This window comes from Olea europaea, unplaced genomic scaffold (assembly GCF_002742605.1).
Source record: "Olea europaea var. sylvestris unplaced genomic scaffold, O_europaea_v1 scaffold2229, whole genome shotgun sequence".
In the NCBI taxonomy this organism is placed as follows: Eukaryota; Viridiplantae; Streptophyta; class Magnoliopsida; order Lamiales; family Oleaceae; genus Olea; species Olea europaea.
The window spans coordinates 88,725-99,595 of record NW_019240323.1 but is presented as its reverse complement, the minus strand read 5'-3'; the positions used below and the strand labels follow the sequence as shown (position 1 = coordinate 99,595).

Here is a 10,871-nt window from a genome sequence, read left to right as displayed (position 1 = left end):
GTATGATATCAAGCCTATGAACACACCAATGAGCACATCTCTAAAGCTTGATAAGGATGAGCAAGGTACATCCGTGGACGTCACAAAATATCGAGGTATGATCGGATCCCTTCTTTATTTAACTGCTAGTAGACCCGATATTATGTTTAGTGTTTGCCTATGTGCTCGCTTTCAATCTAATCCTAAAGAATCATACTTAAAGCCTGTAAAAAGAATTTTACGTTATTTAAGTGGTACAAGAACTTTAGGACTTTGGTATCCAAAAGGCACTCATATTGACTTAATTAATTATTCGGATGCCGATTGGGCCGAATGTAATGTTGATCGTAAAAGCACTAGCGAAAATTGTCACTTTCTAGGCTTTGCACTTGTGTCTTGGTCTAGCAAGAAACAAAACTCCGTTGCACTATCCACCGCCGAGGCAGAATATATCTCGGCCGTTAGTTGTTGTGCACAAATACTTTGGATGAAACAAACTTTATGTGATTATCTTTTGACTTACAATCATATACCTATTTTGTGTGATAATACTAGTACCATAAATTTGTCAAAAAATCCCGTTTTACATTCACGAACTAAGGATATTGAGATTTGGCATCCTTTCCTTCGTGATCATACTCAAAAAGGAGATATTGAATTGGAATTTATAAAGACCGAAGACCAATTGACTGATATTTTTACAAAACCTCTAGCGCATGACTGATTTTCTTGTATTCGAAGAGATTTAGGTATTCTTGATGAAAATGAAGTGAATTAAGCGTTAAATCATTTATTTATTTTCCTTTTTGGTTTATGACTTTAATCTCTCTATTATATTTTTAAAAAAAGAGGGTTTCGAACGAGTCCGTCAGACGCGTCTGATACATACCAGACAACTATACTGGACGCGTCCGGTATATCATCCGGTTGGACAGAAACTTTTTCTGTCCTACCGGACGATCCGACAAACATTACCGGACGTCCGATACACTAAAATCTCAGAATTTTAAAATCACGACAGGGTCATTTTCTTCCCATTTTTCCCACCTTCTCCTTGTTCTTCGAACTCTCCTCCTCTCTTCGCTCAAATTTCTTCATCTACTCCTCTAATTTGTTACAAAATCACATAAAATCCATTAACCCACTTCATCTTCTTCATCTCTCCCTTACAAATTTTGTTTGTGTTTCAAAATTTCTCATTTCCCCAATTTGTGCCCTAACTACTCGATTTTCAACATTTTGCCTCAATTCAATCAATGCCGAGGACAAAGCAAGCTGGAAAAAGGGCAAAAATTACGGAACATCGGCCACCAACACCCTCCTCCAACGAAGAAACGGATTTTGAACCCGAAGAGGCGGTGAACCCACTTGAAAAATCTCCCACTCTACTAAGTAAAAATGTTGATTTTTCGACTTTTTCTGTTGAAGTATCTACTTTCCACATTCAAGAATTCTTTGAAAATATGGGATGGATTTCGATATGCTCATTGGAAGAAAATGCTTATCCTCAACTCATGAAAACTTTTTACACAAAAATGGTTATTACACCACGTTCTGATAGTATCTCTTGTTTAATTAAAAATGTAAGGTTCACCATCACTAAAGCTCTTATTCGAGAAATTCTTAGGATTGAACCATGTGATACGCAAGTCTTTGTTTATAAAGCTCACTCACCCTTAGAAGGTTATAATCCTAGTGACGCATGTCGTCGTGTGACGGGGAAAGACTTTGAAAATATCACAAAAATTAGTGCTAATCAACTCACTTTACCTTGCAAAGTATTGTTAAATATCATCGCAAATGTTATCTTACCTAGAATAGGACATCGAGATGAGGTTAATTATTTTGATTTGTTCATTCTCGATTCATTTCTCATTGGCCAAAAGTTAGATTTTCCCTCAATTGCTTTAGGTCTTATGAAACTTATCCATACTTCTCGGTATTCCAAAGCTTTGCCCTATGGTATGCTTTTAACAAAAAAATTCAAACACTTCAATGTCTCTCTTGAGGGTGAAGCCAACATCAAACCTCGTCCCACCGATACAATCAATATTCAAACCCTCAAGCGTATGAAAATCTTTAAAACTCAAGGACAATGGGTAGCTTACACTAAAGGGATCGACCCTGCCTCGGGTCCTTCTACATTACCATTCGAGGACGAAGAAGAAGCTGAAGAAGACGTCCCATTTCTCTCGCATCCACCACCAATTAGCACATCTTCCTCTTCTACCCGAGGATTCACTTTTACCGAGGATCAGTATAATTTACTCACCGGGCGTCTCGACTCTCTCATGATGTCGGTTGATGGGCTTGGTGGTGTTCTTCAGAATGTCCAGTCACAACAGGCCACGATACAGGCTCAGCAGGATGCCATTCTTGCACATCAGGCTGAAATGCAAGCTCAGCAGAATGCGTTCTATGCTCACTTTTATGCACATTTTCCACCATCTCCTCCGGCGCCTTAGTTTTTGGTCTTGTTATTTACCTTATGCATCTTTTATTGTACTCCCGAACTCATTATGACTTTATCTTTTGACGTTTTGGTTATGATATTATGGACTTATGTTACTTCTCATATTTGTCATTTTTTTTATTATGCCAAAAGGGGGAAAAATATTATGAGATGATATGCATGATGCGTCAATTATGAGATGATTTACATGATTTGTCAATTATGAGATGATTTACATGATTTGTAAATTATGAGATGATATACATGATCTATCAATTATGAGAATACATGATGATAGGAATGCTTAAGTAAGGGGGAATACACATATAAAAGATAGGGGGAATTATTTCGTTATTTTTATCTCCATCATCTCATGTTTGTCATAATCAAAAAGGGGGAAATTGTTGGCCTACGGTTGACTTCTCGCTTTGATTATAACAAACATATTTTATTTAACAATTGTATTTAAGCGATTATAGAAGTTTACGACAAGCGGAGCTCTTGCAAGTTTGGACAAAGTGGAAACCAAGCTACATATCAAGACAACGATCACTTCAAGAATAAATTAGAAGAAAATATATTTAGACACCTTGATTTCAAATGTTAAGTTAAAACACTTTAGTATTTGGCATATACGTCATTTGAAGCTCAAGAAACGTTTTTTCACACAACAAACACGATTTTTGCATAAAGAAAAGCATGACCCTATTACATACTTTTAGACATGTCAAAAAGTCTGTAAAACATGTTAGAAACATCCTTCATGAATTTACATTTTGCTACATTATTTAAAGAAGGAAAAATCCAAAAATATGTTGATCTAGAAGACGCATCCGGTAGGTCTAGCGGACGAATCCGATAATTCTAACGGACGTCCGGTATGACAGGTTTGTCCAACGGTCAAGAAATCGAACGTTTTGACTTCTGAACAAAAAACGGTCAGTTGACCGTCTGGTAAGATAGCGGACGTCCGATAGCTTCGTTCGGTAGAACAGAACATTTGGCCATTTTTGTTGCTATAAATACTAGATCACTTTGCATTCAATATAAGACTTTACATGATCAATTCAAAGTGAGATATCACTAATCTATCTACTCAATCACCTTTATACATCTATTTCTTCAATCTATTTATTAGAAAAACATTTGATTGATCAAACTTTTGAAAATCATTCTTATCAAAGTGTTTTTCTTTTCTAACACTTGAGCTTCAATCATTTCTATCTACTAAAGTGTTAGCCATCTTCTCTTGTTGTATTCAACTTCAATTATATCATTTATTGCAAGAGAAGTCTTCACTTGTATACTCATTATCTTTCAAACTTGTAGGTCGAGTTGAAGTCCCGAAAATTTCAACATTGTAAAGGAACGGTGCTCCTCACTTGTAAGTCATCGAAAGCGTTGTAAATGGTTGGATTGCACTATAAGTCAATCAATATAGTGAAAAAAGCATTGCTCGTGACGGAGAGCTTGGTAACGGGGGACGCAGATCGTGATTTGATCGAACCTCCTTATTACATCGTTTGCACTCTCTTTTCCCTTCCTCTTATTACTTTTGTGTTATCTTGTTTATTCATAATTATTTGTTTAAATTTTCGCTTATTTTCGAAAAAGGATCGAATAACCAATTCACCCCCCTCTTGGTTAGTTGTTCTTGGGCTTTCAGTCAAGTTTCTGTAAATTCAAAATGTAGATATTAAATTCATGGAACAAGTGTTACTTAACTCGAACACCTAATAACCAACTAGACTACTTAAAGACCTAAGGGAGACGAGGTAGAGCTGATGAATTCCTAAATAAAAAAAATTGTTGAAATGAAATAAACTATCCTATAATTCAAAACAAATAAAATAAGTGAAAAGGTAAGAATGCTTGGGTTGCCGCCCAAGAAGTGCTTCTTTATAGTCACTAGCTTGACTCAATCGCAACGCCTACGGTGGATCCTCATGTGGCACATTTCTCTTGTTTCTAAACTTTATCTTCGGCTTTGTATTCTCCTTCATTGTAAGATGGTGAACAAACTTAGGCTGTTTTGACCTTGGTATGGCTTTCAAAACCTCTTTTGGTTTGACAATGTTTGGAGGTTTCAAACGGCTATCTACATAGCTCTTTTTTTTGTCAAGTGGGTCAGCTTCTTGAGCTAAGATGAAATCCACTGCTTTCTTCATTTATAAGTCATTACCATCGGTAGATGCATCCCTTGTTGAGTAACTAATTTCCATGTATTGTACCAATGGATCATAAAATAATTCCCTTTTTTCTCCGTTTCCTGCAATTATTTCAGCTGATTGGATCATTTTGCAAGTGTCAACCTTTCCTTTTTCTGGAGCTTTCTTTTCTTGATGGATGTTGAAAGTTACTTGCTCTTCATTAACTCGTAGTGTCAACTTTTCTTCTTGCACATCAATCAATGCTCTTCCAGTAGCCAGGAAAGGTCGGTCATGAATCAATGGTACTTTCTTATCCTCATCCATGTCTAATACCACAAAGTCCACCGGAAAGATGAACTTATCAACCTTCACCAACACATTTTCAATAATGCCTTTGGGATATATGATCGATCTGTCCGCCAGTTGCAAGGTAAGGGTTGTGGGATTCACTTTTCCAAGACCCAGCTTTTTGAACACTGATAAGGGCATCAAGTTTATGCTAGCTCCAAGGTCACATAATGCCCTATCAAATGTGATACCACCAATATTGCACGGGATGTTGAAGCTGCCCGGATCTTTCAATTTGTGAGGGAGCTTCTTCTGAAGTATGGCACTACACTCCTCTGTCAGCTTAACAGTCTTAAATTCCTCCAACTTTCTCTTCTTTAACATCACTTCTTTTAAGAACTTGGCATGGTTAGGCATTTGGGCCAAGGTTTCTGCAAAGGAAATGCTGATGTGGATTTTCTTGAAGACCTCCAGAAACTTTGCGAATTTTTCATCAAACTCCTTCTTCAAATCCCTCTGCGGGAATGGTAGTGGGGGCTTCAAGATAGGTGGGCCGGAAATGAAATTGAGTAAGGCTTATAAATCTTCTTTGTTGCCTCTGCCTCAGTTTTCTGCCCTTCAGTCTGCTTTTCCCTTGCAAGAATGGGATCCGATGTAGGTACCCTAACCTCTCTAAGCTTGCGTTCTTCAACTGCTTTACAACTTCTTAGGGTGATAGCATTGCAGTGTTCCCGTGGGTTAACCTCTGTGTCACTGGGAAATTGTCCTTTTTGTTGAGACTGTATTGCAGTTGCTATCTGACCAATCCGTACCTCTAAATTCTTCACTGTAGTCCCCAAGTTGGTCATATGTGTCTCAATGCTGTCAAGTCTTGCCTCATCTTTGTTGAACCTCGATCTGGTCTCCGAAATGAAGGTTCCTAAAATATCTTCCAGTGATGGCTTTCGCTCAAACGCTTGATTATTGAACCCCTGATAGTAGTTGTTTCTTGAGTAGTTTTCCTTTTGATTGAAATTCTGATCGTTCACATACTGAAGATGTTCATTCTCCCTTTCAACTTTTCGGCATACAGTGGATGTAGCCATAATAGATTCTGATTTCTTTTGTGATCCATGTGAAGTCAATGCAGCTATTTGATTTGTGAGAGATAACATTTGAGTTGCAAGGGCGGTAATAAGATCTACTTCATAAAGGCCAGTAACTTTCTTTGCACTTGAACGCTCACTCGGCCATTGATAGCTATTAGTGGCTATCCATCCAATAATGCATAAGCCTCATTTGGAGTTTTGGATATTAATGCACCTCCTGCTGCAAAATCTACCACTATCCGTGTCTAACCTTTCAAACCGTTGTAGAAGGTTTGTATCTGCAACCAATTCGGGTAACCATGCTGAGGACATCTTCTGAATAGATCTTTATATCTCTCCCATGCCTCATAGAATGGTTCAAAGTCTAATTGTCGAAACTGTCCATTTCACTCCGTAATTGCGCTGCCTTCGAAGGTGGAAAGAATTTTGTAAGAAACTTCTGCGCTAACCCCTCGCAAGTTGTGATGGATCCATACGGCAATGATTGGAACTATGCCTTGGCTTTGTCTCTTAGGGAAAAGGAAAATAGACGGAGTCGAATTGCATCTTCAGTAACGTCATTCATTTTCATTGTATCACAGATCTCTAGAAAGGACCCCAAATGAGCATTTGGATCTTCTGTTGGAGCTCCCCAAACTGATTCTGCTGCACCATGTGTATAAGTCCTAGCTTCAGTTCGAAATTGTTTGCAGCAATTGATGGGCAAGCGAAGCCAGAATAGTTGTAATTGACAACCGGCCTTATGTAGTCCCGAATAGCCATTTGTTGGTTATCCTTATTGGCTGCTCTAGCATCCTGTTCTACCATTATTTCCCATTTGTTTCTTTGTATGCCTCTGAAAATGCGAAATGTGCGTTCTGGTTCAGGATCAACAGGTAGTAGTTCTAGATTTCTCGCCCTTCGCATAAACAGTTGAAAATAACCACAAGGAAGCTCTTAAAAATAGACACAAAAAGAATAAAATAAAAATAAAAATTACGATAGAAATACAAATCTAAAGTAAAATGAAAGCTAATTGGTAATAATATCAATTGAATCAAATAAATCAATCCCCAGTAACGGCGCCAAAAACTTGCCACGCGATTTATGCAACGTGATTTTTAAACCGCAAGTGTACGGTGTCAAGTTTTGTAATATAGTAAAGAAGTTAGGATGTCGAACCCACAGGGATTGATATTCGAATCTATTGAGTACTATAATTATTTTAGTTTTCCCTTTATTTAGACGATCAAATTTTGAGTCAATATTTTTATGCTAAATTAAAATTAAATAGGATGAACGATGCAAGTAAACGAGGGCAAATTATGAAGTTTCTTATCAAATTATGAATGCCTAGGGAATGATTTCACCGTACATTCGACAATATTTTTCAACCCTATAACTATTTCTATCAATCTTTCCAAAATTTATAGGCAAGAACACTAAATTGATTCTACTTCCCTCTCTCGAGTGCCAAATAAAATCTACTTTTCTATTTCAATTCCTATATCTCTATTCCGAATTAAAAATATAAAAATTATCAAGCAAGTGGTTCTTAATTTAAAACATGCCTCAAAGATTCACACTTTCTTTCGAAACCTACGAAATCTAGGTTATGTTGTCTTAGATCACGCCTAAATTTGCCTCTCTCGAGTGCCAAAATTTAGAACATCAAATCAATCAATTAGTGACAGTTAATTGAAAGCATTGCGCACAAACAACATAAATAAATAAACGGAAAGATCAATTGAAATAATTAAAACGGAATCCAAACATGTCTAAAGTAGGCTACATCATAACCTAGACTTAAAATTTAGTGCATAATTAAAGGAATTGACATGAATAAATTAATAAGAAAGAACATAGAGAAGAAAAGGAATAGAAAAACTCATTTTTGTCGCTCGATTTCTTCTTCTGTTGTTGCCAAATTCTCTCAATTTAATTCCTCTTCTTTAATTGTATTGACCAGCTGTGGGTTTGTCTCCAGATTTTTGCAATTGGCCAGCTGGAATCCCCTTGGATTTGTCTCCAGATTGTCCCCTTGAAGATTCTTGTAATTGGTCGACTAAACTCATCTTTCCAGCCACGTGTTCTTGCCGGTTGCTTCTAGTTTTCCTTGCTCGTTCTCCTCCTCTTAATTAGGTCTTTTAGGTAGTATTTATAGTCTCCTCAAGTGTTGGACGATTTTGGGTTGGAATGGGCCGAGAAAGGAGTCCCAAAATATCAAAATACGTTTCCCCACATAGGCGGCGCCTCAGCGCCCAATATGGGCGCTGCGGCGCTACCCTTACTGTCAAATTCAGATTCATGGGCGCCACGACTCCCGGTTATGGTGAACCTTCTGCATGTCCTTCAGTATTTTTAGCATAACTTTCTCGTTCGATGTCCAATTGAGGTGATTCCAAACTTGTTAGAAAGCTAACTCAAAGGGGTACAAATTTTCTTTAGATATAATTCTCTGCTTCGATCGTTTGCTATGTAAAAAATGAGTCTGAATGTGAGGCTGAAATTCTAGAGCAAACTTTTCGGTTGGAAATTGATTTGTGATCATATTTTGACTAAATTTGATCCCTTTGACATCTTTTTTCATCCAATTGACTCCTAGCATGCTCGGATCTTCATTGCAAGGTTCAACACAACTTTTCAATATTTGCGCTTTAGTCCCCAAACTTGGATCTCTTACAATTTGGCAATTTTCTCCGATTTCGCCAACTTTTTCTTATTTCTTTCAATTTCATCAACCTACATCACAACATCAAAATACACAATAAAAAGCTCTAAAATGATCTCAAGAGTAACAAAATAACAAATTAGGTGGCATAAATATTATGAGTGTAGAGCACTCATCAATCAACGATCTAGAAGAATAGACAGTAATGTAGGTAATCAAGGATTAGCAACTTTGAATACTTTTGGACAATTTGTAGTTAGAATGCCTAGTAGAAGAATAGAAAGAAGTATCAGTACTAGAGAACTCTCAAGCTCTAGTAGACCTCTACAAGTAGAAATTACACAACTTTACCTAGAAATAGTATTGATATTGATTTAAGAAAAAGTGAGGAAGATAATTTCCTTATATTAACAGAATATTTCAATAATCAAAATAACTATGAAGAAATCATAGCCCTTGCAGGATCTTGTACTAGCCATATAAGAGCATACTTAGTCGATCATTTAGTAGAAGAAAATCTGCCACAAGGAATAACTCTTACAGATTATCATGGAATTAAATATGAAATTAAAACATTTGTTAATCTTGAAATAAGTTTTATTGACATAGAAGGAGAACAATTTAAGCTAAACCTTAAAATTCATAAAGATTATAGAAAAGGAAAAGATACTAGCCCAATATTACTTGGAATGAACTTTCTTGAAAAGGTATCACCATTTGTTATTCAGAAAAACATACTGCAAATAACAGTTGAAGGTAAACAAAAAATGTTGCCTAGAGTTAGTAAAAACAAAGAATTAATTTATATGATACAAGGAATTAGATCAATCAAAACTAGTATTTTGAGCCCATATATTGAGATAACTCTCAATTTACCAAACTACTGTATGATAAGATTTCATGCAATACTTGATACTGGATCAAGAATTTGCCTTTGTAAAAGAAATGTGTTCCCAGAACACTATTATAAAAGCGATTATAAGAAAACAACTTACGATCAAATAACTAGTGATATTGTTGAAATATATAGAGATTTTGTGAAAAATGTTCCTATTATTATTGGAAATAGAGAATGTTTTATTTCACGAATATTCGCTACAGATAAAATTGGATGTGATATTCTCTTAGGAGAAAATTTTATCTATACATATAGCCCTTTTATGCAAAATAAAGATAGTTTTGAATTTACTACACCTTGTAATCACAAAATAGTTTTGAATTTACTACACCTTGTAACCACAAAATTAAAACATCCAAAATTTATAAAGCAATTGGAATTGCACATCATCCGATTAACCAAAAACCTAGACATCAGAGTTCTACAAGTAATCGTGGCGGATGTTATACAGAAATCAATCAAAAACAAAGAATTCTTGTATTAAGAATTAACAAGTTAGAAGAAGAATTAGAAAATATTAAAAATGAACTAAAAGGATGTTATCATGAACATCCCTTAGCGAAATGGGACAAAGATAAACCTATGGTAACTATTGAATTAAAAAATCCAGATGTTAAGATATCAGGAAAATAATTCCCTTATAGCAAAGAAGATAAAAAGTAATTTGAAATACAAATTAAAGAACTTTTAGGATTAGGAGTTATAAGATAATCATCTAGTCCATATAATAGTCCTGCATTTATGGTCAGAAATCATAGTGAAATTAAAAGAGGAAAAGCTAGAATGGTAATTAATTATAGAGATCTAAATTCTAAAACTATACCTAATATCTATAAATTACCAATAAAAGATTTGTTAATAAAACAAATCCAAGAAAGTAAATTATATTCTAAATTTGATTGTAAATCTGGATATTGGCAAATAAAATTAGACGAAGCATCAAAACCTTTAACTAGTTTTACTACCCCTAATCCATTAGGACAATTTGAGTGGAATGTTATGCCATTTGGATTAGTGAATGCCCCAGCAATATTTCAACAAAGAATAGATAAGATTATTAGACCAATAAAATTTTTTTGTATTACTTATGTAGATGATATCCTTATTCATAGTAAAAATTTAAAAGAACATATCGAACACCTTAAAAAATATTATTATATTGCTCAAAAATATGGTCTAGCCCTATTAGAAAGAAAGGCAGAAATAACTTAAACTGAAATTGAATTCTTAGGAAATATTTTTACAGAAGAGAAAATACTCCAACAACCTCATATTGGAAAAAGAGATTATCGAATTTCCAGAAATAATTAGAGATAAGAAAGTGCTGCAAAGCTTTATTGGGTTATTAAATTATTCTAAAAATTTT

General features: G+C 35.3%; 1 protein-coding gene across 1 annotated transcript; it reads right to left on the bottom strand.

Annotated features, from left to right (window-relative positions):
• Nucleotides 1-4,599: 4,599 nt before the first annotated feature.
• Nucleotides 4,600-6,269, bottom strand: LOC111380906. The gene is made up of 3 exons (XM_023004570.1): nucleotides 6,208-6,269; nucleotides 5,466-6,108; nucleotides 4,600-5,385 (listed from the first exon to the last, which is right to left on the bottom strand). Exons 1-3 carry the CDS (start codon nucleotides 6,267-6,269, stop codon nucleotides 4,600-4,602), a joined length of 1,491 nt encoding a protein of 496 aa, XP_022860338.1.
• Nucleotides 6,270-10,871: the final 4,602 nt, after the last annotated feature.

Bases quoted from the DNA above. Each gene is read 5' to 3' on its own strand.
- LOC111380906 (XM_023004570.1), bottom strand. From the start codon at position 6,269: ATGTCCTCAGCATGGTTACCCGAATTGGTTGCAGATACAAACCTTCTA. The intron at 6,109-6,207 runs GTTAGACACGGA...AGCCACTAATAG, and splicing joins CTTCTACAACGGTTTGAAAG to CTATCAATGGCCGAGTGAGC. The intron at 5,386-5,465 runs GCAACAAAGAAG...CCATTCCCGCAG, and splicing joins GGCAGAAAACTGAGGCAGAG to AGGGATTTGAAGAAGGAGTT.